General features: G+C 30.7%; 1 protein-coding gene across 2 annotated transcripts in view; it reads left to right on the top strand.

The window, feature by feature from the left end:
* LOC124363798 (integrator complex subunit 8) overlaps positions 1–13,060 on the top strand; it is a 35,996-nt gene extending 22,936 nt beyond the window's left edge. For both annotated transcript variants that reach the window (XM_046819062.1, XM_046819069.1), the window contains 7 exons: positions 923–1,033; positions 4,804–4,954; positions 5,647–5,898; positions 6,148–6,382; positions 7,960–8,078; positions 10,196–10,350; positions 12,586–13,060. In XM_046819062.1, the coding sequence (XP_046675018.1) occupies positions 923–1,033; positions 4,804–4,954; positions 5,647–5,898; positions 6,148–6,382; positions 7,960–8,078; positions 10,196–10,350; positions 12,586–12,888 (1,326 nt within the window). In that variant the 3' untranslated portion in view covers positions 12,889–13,060. The remainder of the gene's footprint in view (positions 1–922; positions 1,034–4,803; positions 4,955–5,646; positions 5,899–6,147; positions 6,383–7,959; positions 8,079–10,195; positions 10,351–12,585) is intronic.
* The last annotated feature ends 1,703 nt before the right edge of the window (positions 13,061–14,763 follow it).

Here is a 14,763-nt window from a genome sequence, read left to right as displayed (position 1 = left end):
ACTATATTTTATTTTTCAACATTCCGATATCCTAGAAAGAAAAAATTTGAATACATGTGTATTACGCTCTCAACAAGCTTCCGGTACCGGATATACCAGAATTAGATTTGCAATAGATGGAAGTAGTCACTTTTTGAAGTTGATTTTTCAACCAACGTATGTGTACTTTTGATTAGACCAATAAATCAAACGCTACTACGGGGCCAGAAACGCATTAACTGGAAGTAAATTATAAGGGTAGTCACTTTTCACTTAAGAAAACTTTTAGATCTGTGTATGTGTATATTTTCTTAATCAGGGCAACAATAGAATGGGTACTAACTATGGCATCGAAAATATCTTAGACTGCAAATAAATTACAATGGCCAAAAAAAAAACCTTATTGACCAAAGAAGACTTTACAAACCAACATATATTTATATTTTATCATAGTGCTTTGTGCTTTAAAATAATAGTATTGTCTTGGTAGTAGTAGTGTTATAAAACTGTTGAAGCTATTCATTTAAATATTATAGAATGTTGCAGAGAAATTTATTTCTGTTTTTCATTGATGCTCATAAAAACTATTTCACTTTCTGACATCAGGGCTCCAAAATATTGCTGTGTAAACTTGCTATTATAAAGGATATGCCTATGACTTACCTGTGTGCCTAGCTGTGATAATTGCTAGTAAGTAAAATTGGAATGAAATTACATCGAGTCAGATTGTTATGGCTGTTTCCACATTTTCATAATAATCATATGAGCTATTAGTTGTCTTGTATGCACTATATTATTTAATTTCTACATCATAAATTTAATAAATCTTACACCAGGAGTTTGGGGCAAGTATCAAGGCATTGTGAACATTTTCAAAGTATGTGAGCTCACAAATATAAATAAACTAGTAGAAATAAATAACACTGTTGTGATTGTGTTTCAGTGGGAGCTTGGCACCCCTCTCCACGCGATTGTGCTCAGTATTCCCTCAGAAATGATGCAGCATTACTTGTACGTTTTGCTTGGCAAGGCAAAATATTTAGATAGTCTTGGGGTATGTAAATTAGATTTCAGATTTTACATGTAGAAATATTTAATTTTATTGATCGGGTGATTTTTTTTTTATTTAACATTGTTTATGGAATGTCAAAATGCCCTTGGATCCTATAGTTTTATGTTATTGACTGATTTATATTGTGTAATCCATATTTTTACGGGTTCTGCTTATTCAGTGACACATATCGAAATGTTATTAATACCATTTACCACTATAATGCATGCAATGTATTGAATTGAGTTATTGCTAAAACAGGAGCTAGTTGTTTTGCAAAATCCCACCATGTAAAAACAACGTTTAAAAGTGTTCGATTTTTAAATGTTCAGCATTCTATAAAGAGGCATGTAATATGAGGCAAGCTGTTATTTTGATAAACCATTTGACCACCTGCATTTAGAGATTTTAAATAACTCACATAAGTTAACCAGGCAAAAGTACATTTTTTCTTAAGTCACTGGTACTAGTTGACTACAGCACAGTGACATGTGTCAAGGTACCTCATTTGTGGTTGACTGATAATTTAAGCTGTTAGTTTGATTATATCACATGCTATAAAAGATTACTCATTAATTACAAATTTTAACTACTAATTGTAAGTTTTAAACATTACGATTAGAGATCCTTCATATATTTGGAAACTGTTCGGGATGAAAAGAAAGGAAAGAAAAAGGGGGACTAATATTAGGTCATAAGAAGCATAATCAATTTAATTTTAATAATTGACCTAATTGGCTGAATGTAATGAAATCTAACATTCTACACTCTGCGAACAATTTAAAAGTTTGTCGGTCAATCTGTTTTTCTATATATAAAGTACTTTTCTATTTATTTAAAACAATACATGTTACTAGTACTTTAATCATATTATGTTAAATTAATTTCATATACTTTTAATTACTATTATAGGCAATATTAAATGTATTATTATACAAATCATAAGTATTTGTAATGATCGACAAATATCTTTTATCGCAAGTTTGTTCAGTTCTTGAATATTATATAAATTGTGTGCTGATTTGAAATGTTTCAAATTGTTATGTTATGAATTAATCATATTATAAATAATTTTCGTCTACTAATAATTGTTATTATAGGCAATATTTATTTCCTTTTAGGTTTTTAAACTTAGTACTGTACAAAGAATAAGTATTTATCTTATTACGATAAATTTCTTTTATATCAAGTTACTTTAGTTTTTAATGTCATTGTCGTAAATATAATGTAAACAATATGTTTTGAAAGTTTGACTATTGATTCATGTTGGCAGTGGACTACTCTTAATAATAGTATTTACATTCAAACCCAGTGGTTAAAAAAACACATGTTAAAATGTTTTAAATTATTTGTTGTAAAATATAAATACATGGTTGATATGTTTTTCATTCTTCTCCTGTGGGAAAAATGATTTATGGAGAATGGTATTCTATTATGTTTACAATTCCATTAAAAACAAGTTCAGTTATTGTTAATTGGGTTCTTTAAATTGCCTTTTCTTCCGAGTTGAAATCTGCTAGGTCCATTGTTAATTTAAATTCCTATAACAGAAAATTTGGCATCTCTTGTGGGTAGCAACGATGTACAAACAGAATCTAGATCAACTAAAGAAAGAAAGAATACAAACTGAGAATAGGATTCACACACTGTTTCAATAAATTGGAAGAGCAGTTTAACCTTTAAGTGCCAAGAGCCATCGGCTTGCAGGTTTTTCCAAAAAGTGCCAAGGGCCGACAAGATTGGCTTTAGACTATTTATTATTCTGTTACTAAATGTTGACATATAACACTGTACTGAGTTTCATTTTATACAAAATAAACCAAATAAACATAGATTACCTATCTTGATTTTGTTTGTTACAGCCAGTAAAAGCCATTTTGCCAAATATGAGAGACTACTTTTATGCGAGAGTAGATTTTAAATCCTTTGCTCTAATATATAAGAAAAGTCATACTAATTTTTACAGATCCTTACTTTTTAGAAATTTAGTAAGCTATATTTGTTTCTACTTACATAGGGAACAATAAAAAAGTTGCATACAAATGTATTAAGATCAAAATATTACTGTTTTTCTTTGTCAACGTGTAAAAAATTAAAAATATAAATATTTTGTTTATTTAAAAGTTTCAACAATTTTATTATCTTAATAAATAAATAGTATGTCATGTTCTATGTTTCCCTCAACACAATATAATAGAACTCTTCCCATTATGTTTTTTTTTAAGTTGTGAATTATTTTGTGGAATACTACACAAATACCAAATGTAATAAATCAAATCACAGTTATAAAAAAAACTATTACTTTGTTATACAGAAGAAAGATTACTTAGTTTTTGAAACTTGGTATGTTTGTTTCTATATACATAAGGAAAAAATTACGTACAAATAAAAAGTGATTTAATCATAAAATAATCATTTTTGTATTACACAGCTTTTAAAATTCATTTTTTGTCTATTTTGTGTATTATTTTTATATATCATTTAAATAAATATTACAAGTTATAGGTTGCTTTCTCTGCTGCATAATTAAAGAAAAATCATTACATAATGTTTATTTTTTTTAAGTTATGAATTATTTTGTTGAACACTACACAAACACCAAATAAATGCTTGGCATTGACAGTGCCACAAGATGTCTTGGAATTTTACGAAAAGTTATTGGATAAAGCAGATAGCCTATTAGTGAACTGTTTTCTACAGAAAATGATGAAAACGTTCTTGAAGCTGAGTATGATGAGGTAGAGAGTTACAATATACAGTGAAGGGTGGATAGCAATAAAATGTAAATACGGCAATAAATGTAAATAACTCAGAAGTAAGGCCTGGTGGCCAAGGTTCAAACCATGAATCATATGGTAAATCAAACCTTTCTTGTTCTAAACAACTGTACCATTTGCCTAAGTTACAACTGGGTAAATTTGACGGTAGTTTGAAGAACTATATCGGTTTTTGGGGCCAATTATATATGCTTACTTTTTTGTAAATGTTTTTTCCTTTTACATAGTCTGAAAGCACAGTTCTTTGAAAGAAAAGCGGTGTATAACACTTTATATATTTAAGTTACCATTTATATTTATTAGAAATTTTACAAGGAGAGCCTGCAAAACCTTACAAACAAGTATGCATTTCACAAAATATGATGAACGCTCGGAGGGTTAAAGAACATAAAAAATAATCAAAAATAGATAAACCTACAGTAATTATGAGATAGTAGTCCCTACGTATTTCCATCCATCTTGTCTTCAACATTGTGTGTGAAAAGAAACATAAAAAATTATTTATTTTTGTAACAACTTTCTATTTTTACAAATGTACGAAGTGTTCTAAATAATAGTTGTTTGATTAAAATATTAAAATGTAAGTTGTATTGAATAAATAATGTAATATTAAACATAGCTACAAATACTAGTAAAACTTGTAGTGTGAGTCACAATCTGAAATAAAAAGAAACCCCATAGTTGGTTACAGTGAAGTATGGCAGGCAGGTGAGAGAGAAGTCACAGTTAGGGTCGTCATTGTGGGAGTAGTGCAGCACAGCAGCAGACAGACAGACAGGTAGTGTTTGTAGTAGTGGAAGTAAGTTCACTTCGCTATCGCATCACAATTCATGTTGAATGGGAGCCAGGAATCTGAGTTCATTTAGTTCCTGCTATGATCGCAGGGAAACAAAACACTTGTCCCTTTCACCTCTTCTTAAATGTTTACTGTAAGATCCTCATAAAGAACCCAAGAAAAGCTTTAAGAGAACATTCACAAGTCTGTCTCTGTTGTAGAGGTTTGAGGTGGCAAGGCGGCTGTTGGTGGCAGCTGAGTCTGAGGTCACACACCACGGAGGTATGATGAAACTGGCTCAGCTTATTGCGTGGGAAATATTGCTGGTAGAGTGTCACCATCTGCACGCCGAGTGGCCTAATAAGACTCCAGGTTTGCTAACATAATTCAAAACTGCCATATGGACACAGTCTTTATACCATAATGTTTTACTTTCACTCTGAAATCTAAACTATTAAGAGTTCAGTTTGCACTGAATTATTGATTAATTTTCAAATACAAATTAATATAAGTAAATAAAGCAAGTAGCTTTTTTGAACTTATGTACTTAATGATTTGGTTAATTTTTGGGTCATGTATTTACCCAAACATTACAAGCTTTAGATCTGCTATGCAAAATTGTTATTTAATTGTAGTCTACTTTAAACGTCTTTATTCACACAGTTGGAACTTTAAAGTTTTTGTGCAAGTCATTACATAAAAATATGCATGAATGGTAATAATAAAAGCATTTGTACTATACGTATTTGTATTACATTTTCAGGCAGTACAAATAATATCACAGTCAATACTAATAATTATAAATCAAATTTACCAGAGGCAAGTGACTGTTGACCTCAGCTTGTTTGTTTCTCAAGTGCTTCCTGAAAGGCTATAAAACACTCTCCATCCTATTAGTTTCTAAATTATTTTAAAGTATATGGAAGGTAACTAAAACGCTTAACTTAGATAGATACTTATTGAAGATTAGAAATATTTTACTAGTAATGAACCAAAACACAGTATCAAAGTATACTACTTGTTAGTTTTTTAAATGTATTGAGATGGAATTTTGCCATTGGCAGGATGTACTACGGTGGTTTCCCGCTGCCAAGACATTCTGCAGCCTAGTGATATGATGGTGCTGCCACGGGTGGAGGTGGTGGAGACCGCGGCTGTCACCCTGCTAAACCTGGGCGATTGGGAGACACTGGTCAACCAGGCCTCGGACAAGCGGCTGGTGCTCTGTGACCTCTCCGCCTCGCTGGCTCAAGCTTGTCAGGACATCGTCAAATACAAGGGCAACAAGAAGATCTCCCGCGGAGCTTGGGATCTTAGTTAGTGTCTTTATTACTTCTTAAGATGAATTAAGGACGTAATTTTAGTGTTGATCTGTAATTTCACAATACATGAGAATACTGTCATTAGACAATGATAATAATTTTGTCAGATAATCTTATTGTCATTTTAAATGATTTTTCAAAGCTGATGAAATCATTATTTGATTGGAATACTATGTATATATTTCATTAAGGTCTTATCTTAAATACTTAGTGGTTAGTCATAATGATTATCTTTTATTTTAGTTGTACCTGTGTTCGTGTACGGCTCCAGTTCAGGGCTTGGCAAGAGAGGGCTAGTTCACGAGGCCCACCAGCCTCTTCTACAGCCAGTGCTGCGATTGTGCGGCCAATTGCGGGACTGGACCGTACTTAGTGCTGCCATATCTCTGCTGGCCAGACTACACAATATCCTACGAGACGAGACTACCCTGGAGCTTGTCTGCGAACACACGGCCCTCTGGCCTAGTGTTGTCAGCAGGTACTTTGTAGCGTTTTTAAAGCTTACATACTTTCACATACACACACATACACATACTTACTAGCAATAATGTTTCAAACAGGAAAAACACGAATATTTAAATTGAATTATTAGTTTGAGGTTTTTTACATTAGCAGAATATATTTATGATGTAACCAAAGATGCGTTAACCAAAATTACTATTTGATTACTAGTGATGGTCAAATCCACAATTTTTGAATCTCAAATCTAATTCTAAATCTTAAAAACTCAGTTTCTGATCCTCAAGTTTTTAATCATAATAATTTTTATAATATAAGTTTGATTTAAATAAAAAGGTCAAACCAAGAATGTCTGCTGTTCTTATTAAACCTTTGAAGACCACCAGATGATATAAAGTAATCCAAGAATACCGCCAGAAAACTTATTGTAAAACATAAAATGTTGAAACCAATTCAAACTGTCCCTAGGCATAATAAAAAATATTAAAATATAAACATTCACATGTTTTATAGAGATAATATGTATACAAGTACTATGCAACCTCTTTAAGTTGGGACTAGCTGGGACTGTGGCCGATCCGACATAACGGAAATCCAGGTTAACTGGAGATTGTTTAAAAAAATTAAGGACAACATGTACAAACAATACGATATTTGTTACTGCGGAAAAACACTTAAAATACAAGATAACGTATAATACAGTTGAATTTTTTTAAAGAATTTTGTAAATTTGAGTTGCATTAGCTTTGAATGCCGTTTATGTGCCATGTGGTCATGTCCTTTTCAACATGAGAAGCTCGTCCAATGTCTCTTCTTGTTGCTCGAAGTAAACCAATAACTCTCATCCTCTTTATCAGAACAAGTATATACATGTAATTATTTAGTTCTACAAACAGTCAGCTGATAAACAAACATCCGTCCCATGCTCGACAGTCTGGGCGGATGACAAAAAGCTAATTTTTCTGAACCGATCCGTGTTACCTGTAGATCGGACATAAAAGGGTATGATTTAACGAGATTGCACTGTACACAAATTGAGAGGTAAACTAATACTAGAAATTGTCTATATTTCCAAAACTACAATAATTTGTTTATGTAGTTGTCTATTTACACCTTATCATGCACAAAATATATAAAAAACATATTTTAGCGTTAGGTAATTTGCACACTGCTGATCAGCTTGCCACAGTGAACGAGATCAATATAAAACTATGAACTGCAAGCAAAATATTATTTACAAAACTATGATGCAACCTCATTAATTTCGTTAACTATCTACACGTTTTTCATTTACAAGTGTAACAAAAACATGTTTTAATGGTCTATAATTTGCATTCTGTCATGCAGGTAGTGTCCGAATGTGTGTGATTAAACCTTTAAAGTAGTAATGACTTAATATTTAATAAAAAGTAAATAATTACACATTATTCATAGAAATACTAAATGTCACAATTATGTAGTTTTTAAATCATAATACTAGTTAAATTGTACTACATGATGTAAAATATTTGACAACAGACTTTAGTACATCAAAATGTAATATTTAATTATATTAATTTGTTTCTCTCTTTAGTCTTAGTGGGTTACCTGTTTCAGTACAAATTCTTACAACATCCAATTGGTTAGTGAACATCTGTGGCAGTTGGTCAACTCTGCCCTTGAGTATTATCCCAAGAACATCAGCTTACACAAACTGTTAGGAGATTACTATTATGGTGAGTATAAGATAATCTACAGTGTGTAGGTGTGTAGACAATTTTTCCTCAGTAATTTTACCATCTACAGAGATACTATCTTCTGTCAAGGTCAGTCAGGTGTATTACAGCATTTAGTTGTGACTTATGATAATATACTTCTGAGTGTTAAACATTTATTTTCATGAATCTCAATTTCTCCAAAGTACCATCCACTTCTAATAAATAACACATAGCTAATCAGTAGTAACAAGTCTTTTTACAAACTGATCACATGGCATATTCACGTTAAATAATTACATTATACACATTGAACTATATGTATGGAAATGATTTTAATTTTTTTTGCTGTAATTGTATGTGTTATTTTCATGATACATAAATATTTATCAATGTACTTAAAAATTTCATAGATATATTATTTGCTTTAACATTTTGAGACAGGATAAGAATACAAGGGCCGTGACTATCAGTGGGAAACTATCAAAAATATAGTTAACATCTATTCGATACCGCACCGCATATATTCGTACTGTCACTTCTTAGTTGATGTGATAAGAATACTAATAGATAGCTTGTGCTTTCATTCACTATCAGGTGGAAAATCCTGCTAAGAAAAACAATCACCATAGTTTCAGTGTCACCCAAATTAATTTTAAACCTCCACCAAACCCTGTTGACGAGTGAGAGTATTGGATTGTTACACAATTTCCTTGTTGTAACACAAACACATTATAAAATACATAAAACCTCAAGCTTAGATAGTGGTATTATATTTTTTGTACATATCATTAATTACTTTATTTAATCAAATTATAGTTTTCCCTTTCTTTCAAAACAGTACAACACTTTTATGTTAGAGAAGAAAATCCTAACAGTTTAATCCACAATTATCTTATTAATTGAATATTAAAAAAATATTTATGGTATTAGTGATATATTTTTAACTCTTTGAGTGCCGCGGTGTTTTGCCATATGGTATGCATGAAATGCCGAGCCAAAATGCCTGATTTTGCAAGGGTCTGGTTAAAAATTCATAAAAAAATTATTTATTGGTATAATGTCCTGGGTTTTTGTTTGTTTTGTAGATAAATATATTTTCTTTATAAATATAATACATTCATTAGTAATTTAACGTCTTTATATCAATAAAAAAAACATTAACTAAAACTTTATGAGCAAAAACATTTTGTTTTTTATTTTGACACAACGTAGTGTTATTGAAATATTTTATTTATTCATTTTCAGTTATGCTATCTTATACTCCATTTAATTCTTTACAAAAAGACATATCAAAACTTATTTTATACTTATAAATAAAGTTTAGAAAATAAACATGAAAATATGAACCGCTACAAAACTAGAAAGTTTCTAACCTAACCTGACACTGTGTCTTGTCTACACTGCTAATGCTTGAATCTAATGCCTGCAATACTAGGTCTTCATTGTAAGCAATGTTATTACGACTCATTGTTTATAAATATCACTGAACAAACACAAAAAACATAAAAACCATACAAATGTATTAAAGTACTAGCTACTTACGATCACCGTAACTCACGGTCAAGTCATTGTTTTACTTACATACAGACTAGAACAACATACACAAACAAAATAATATGAAGATACTAACACTACAAACCCATTTACACTTAAACACCAGCGCAAACAAAACATGTGACGGCTCGTCGCTGTCGATTCTAAACTAAACTAAGACATGCTATCTTTACAACCGCCGTAAAAATCAGAATCTATCCAAAATGCAACAAAACCTTTATCAAAAGTTACGTTGAAGCCTTTAGAATACGTATGTATAATCATTGAGCCAATTTAGATCAATACTATATAAAATATAAGCACTACTGCAGAAGTCTCAAATAGTGATTCTGGCATTTCTTGCATAAAATGCAGGATCGCAAATAGCTCCGGCACTCAAAGGGTTAAACATCATCTGGAATATTTTTATCTTACAATATTTTAATGTACTGCACAATGAATTGAGAAATTTTGACTAATAATTACAAAAAGCTGATTAATTTACAAATCTAAAAGAATGTTTATAAACATATTTAATGTAAACTAAACAAATAGTAACATATTTTATGAATGTTTACTATAAATAATGTATGTTGAAACAGTTGGAGAACACTATAGTGCAGCAGTAAAACAGTACCTGTTGGCTGCCGTGATAGCGACAGACAGCTTCAGCCGGCCTCTGACCAAGGCTGTAATGGAAGATTATGTGTACAAGCGGATGATCAAGTGTTTGAGCCAGTTACACTGTCACACTCAGGTACTAGTGGTCTTCGTCATTTCCAAAAGATGACTAGTTTAGTCTTGATACAAGTTGCTGGTGTTCACCAAAGTAGATACACAATCACTCTTGTTAAAATTAATTAAATTTCACTATATATAGAAATAAAATCAGTTTTGTTGTTTGATTATAATTTTTTTATCCGACAGCTAAGAAATTAGTTTGCTTTGACATTTAATAATTTTAAATTAAAATATCCCTTCTGGCTCAATTGGAAGAAGGGTAGATTTTACATGTTGGCTGTCATCTCTAAATGTCAAATTGAAGATTTGTAGAACAAATGGGAGAATAATTCTCAATTTTTGAATGTTATTATAATTGTAACATTCTAAAACATTTAGAAACTCCATAATCTTGAAACCTTTCAATGCTAAAATTGTTATAATTTCTTTATAAAAACATGGACTTAATTTAGATACGATTATCTAAAATTATGGCTGTAAATATGTTTACTTTTATTTTCACCGGTTCAGTTGTATACTTCCATAACTTAATAACTACCATCTTGAAACCTGAAGAGTTATCAAACAATAAGTAAGCATAAATGTTGCTTATGCAGACAATTTTTAGGCAAGGTTCTAATTTTATTTATGCTATGAAATACCCAAGATAAAAACGTTGCTCAAATGTGAATGACCGTAATCTTAAAATGTTTTATTGGTTAAGGCTGGCTAACAAACTCAACCTAGCTATGTGTAAATAGTGCTATGTACCATGTTTTGTCGCAATATAGAACTACGGTAGTTATCGTGTTTACAATCAATTATTTCTACAATGTTTTATACTATTTAAATCTTTGTACGCCCACTATAAAAAAATACATAAAAACAAACATTATTGTAAATGACCTAAGCATTCTAAAATACTTTTTTTTGTTTTGCACTGTAATAAATATCTAAAGTTCCTTTTCCAAACTTTGAATGGCCGCTATCTTGAAACTTTAAGATTGAAAAAAAGTGAAAGAATAAAAGTTGTTTATAAGTATACCTAATTTATTTTTAAAATTATACTGTTTTGGGTTTATTTTGGGCATTAGTTACGTTAAAATGTTTGCTTGAATATGAATGGCTGCCATCTTGAAACTTATTATAGGTTAAGACTGGCTAACAAATTCATCCAAGTTATGTGCAAGTCCTTTTATCAATTTTAATCTGAATATTATAAAAATTATGGCAATTATCATGTTCACAAGCTCGCCTTGTATTGCACAAGCCCCACACACTTTTTAAATTATATCAGTTTGGGGTTCTGGAGATCATGATCAAACAAAATGCAAAAAATCTCCTGGAAATTCTGTCATGAGGGTGATTGCAATAGGCAATTTCCTATGGAGTCTATCTAATTTTGATGTAAAACTTGAGATACAAAAATATAAGAGAAACCCGTCTTATACTAACCTCCATTATTATTGTAGTAGTGAAGACTAGTGTTTTTAGTATCCAAGAGTTGGCTTATACTGGTGGTCTTGATTTTACCCTCATAAAAACAATGTTATATCTTAAAACACTTTCATTTTTAATTTTTATTTAAAATTTTGGAGGTTGCTTGTAAATTATATTTATTTACTTTATTGTATTCAGTTATTATGTTCTTTTCAAATAATTTCTATATGTTTCTCTAATATGATAAACTCTATTGTGATAAAAACGAAAAGAGAACTTCATAGTCTTAATTTCACCTCCAACATGTAAAGTTTCATGTAATTTTTTTATTGCACATCCAAAAAATGTTTGTTTTAAAATTGATATTATTTGTTAAGAAAATAAAATCTTAAAATTTTTTAACTTCATTGTGTAAATATACATTTCATAAGAAAAATTATAAAGCCTTTGGATATTTATTAATAATATATTTAAAATAAGACATCTCCAATAATTAAATGACCAAAAATAAAAGGACATAAAGTATTTAACAGGATTTTTTTTACATTTGCCATAGTTCAGTTGGTACAAAAATAACACTACCATCAGTAGTTTGTTTTCCATTTTTAAGGCTTTGTTGTGTGTGCAATTGTGTGTAGTCCATTCTAAGTAACGGCTAAGAAACATGGTGAACCAATGGTGTATCTCAGAACAAAAAAGAGTAAATTCCTTGCTTTAATCTTTATAGTTGTTATGAAAATCAGAAAAAATAATGCTTTGAGGTTATTTTAAATCTTTTTAGAGTATAGAGTTTCCATCGATGTTTTCCAATGTCACAAATCTTGATCAACAGGCTGGAGTCCTTTGCCAATTCCTGGAAGAAGTGGACTACAACACGGCCTTTAAGAGCTTTACAGAGAGTGTCTGTCATGATTGTATGGACACGTACTATGACTGTATCTGGGATGTGAACATCCTGGAGTACCTCATCTACCTGCAGAACAAGAAGGGTAACAAGGACCGTGCCAAGAAGGCTATTGATATGATCGGCTTGCTCGAGCTCAACGCTAACAACAACGAGGAGATCAAGCGAGAAGCAGCAAACAAGCGAAAGATCAGGTTTATGCAAGCACTCGTTAGACAGTATGTTCTGTGATAGTACTTTTGTAAGTGTTGTTTTAGAATAGTGTATGTAAAGGATGTACTTTTTACTCTGTGTAAATATTGTAAATAGCTTAAAATAAGTTTTGTGTCATGTTTAAGTATACAATGTTATCAAATGTATGTTAAATTAATTTGTGTAAATAAACAACTTTGGAACTATTGAATTGTGTTCTATTTAGTAGGAGTACATCACACCACATTTATTAACAGGCTTTGCTATGGTTACATGCAAAATTTTAAATCTATTTTTTATTTATTTGGCTCACTTGTATTTGCGAGATGTTCTACAGACAGATAGACAGACACACAATCATACAATAAAGAAGTTAACTTGAAAGTGACACATCATAAAATTTAACTCAGTTTTGTGCAAAATTTAAAGTTTATACGTAAGAAATCTTTCTCTGCATATCTTGCTACATTATTAATCCACATATTTGTTCTTTACATCGGTTTTCATGTAAGTGTTTAAGTAATAAAAGTCTACACACCAAGTCACTATAAAATGGTGCTTTAGTGTTGTGATAGTTAGGCTACATGTCACACGTTTGAATCACTAATGTGTGTATTGAGTTTGTTTGCAAAGTTATCTATTTTACTACTTTCTTGTTGCAATCATGGTTACTCATTAACCCAAGGTAAAAATAAACGCTCAATCAAATCCCATAGAGTGAGTGACATGCATCATCATCAAATCAGTGTTCCTCATACAGAAATGAAGCCTCGTACACTATTTAAAAGTCTATAGGTCAGTTCTTTTTTGAGGTATCGTGGGAACAGACAGACAGAAATGAGATATTTCCAGCCCAACAAGTGATAGGCTTCGCTAAAGCTCAGCTAATTAAATCACTTGCTCCTCTGATATTGGCAAGAAAACTTTGTCACTTTTGAATTATTATTTTGTTTTATTCATTACAAACTAGACAAGAAAGAACAGACAAGGGAAATAAATAACAGATCAGAAAATGAAAGTTAGATTTAAAGGATGACATTCTCAGAAATGATCTTTTTTAATTCTTCCAAAGAACATGTAGCTCTTTTAATTCTTCCAAAGAACATGTAGCTCTTATTCCTAATTCCCTAACAAGAAGTACATAGCGCAACCGTGACTGTACCAAACCAAATGATATTAGTTTTTAATAAGGTTTCATAAAATAAAAACCATTCATTATTACATTTTTAATATTTTTACATTTATAATAATGTCTATATTTCATTTTGAATCTGTACACTATTTACAAAACGATAAAATTAAGTATCCAAACCTAAACATTTCTCCAAATTATTTATTATGGTACTAGAATTTAACAATTTTAACTTATATTTAACTATTAATTAACCACCCAGTGACATCACATTTTGGAATATGGCAGTACATGTACAATACTGAGTTATCAGTAACAATTTTGTGTTATTTATACAATACCGACTTATATGACAATGATCTAATAAAGAATAATAAGAATATATATATATATATATATATATCAATTTTAAAAACATTTATTGCCTATACATAGCACTTAATATGACTTATTCACAGTTGTCTGTAGTAAACACCCAAGGGTGTGGTGGTATTGTGAGACAAGTTAAGTATAGAGCTGTAGTGAAGATGGTAACACATTTTGATACAATTAAGGATATTTAAATATTTATTTATAAAAAATAAAGAAAACAATAACTATAAAGTAATGAGGTAAGTTTTTTTAAGTATGTACATGTTCCAAATTCTGCTGCTGCAGCTCTGCGGTCGGGTTTCACACTTGCACTGGGTCCACCTACATAATATGTAGGTGGACCGTAACATGGATGTAGCCATTAAGCCAAACACCAATCATGTTTACATATGTTCATTTATATTTTATAA

Source organism: Homalodisca vitripennis, chromosome 1 (genome assembly GCF_021130785.1).
Source record: "Homalodisca vitripennis isolate AUS2020 chromosome 1, UT_GWSS_2.1, whole genome shotgun sequence".
In the NCBI taxonomy this organism is placed as follows: Eukaryota; Metazoa; Arthropoda; class Insecta; order Hemiptera; family Cicadellidae; genus Homalodisca; species Homalodisca vitripennis.
The sequence above is the reverse complement of the archived record's forward strand: the minus strand, read 5'-3'. Positions and strand labels throughout refer to the sequence as shown.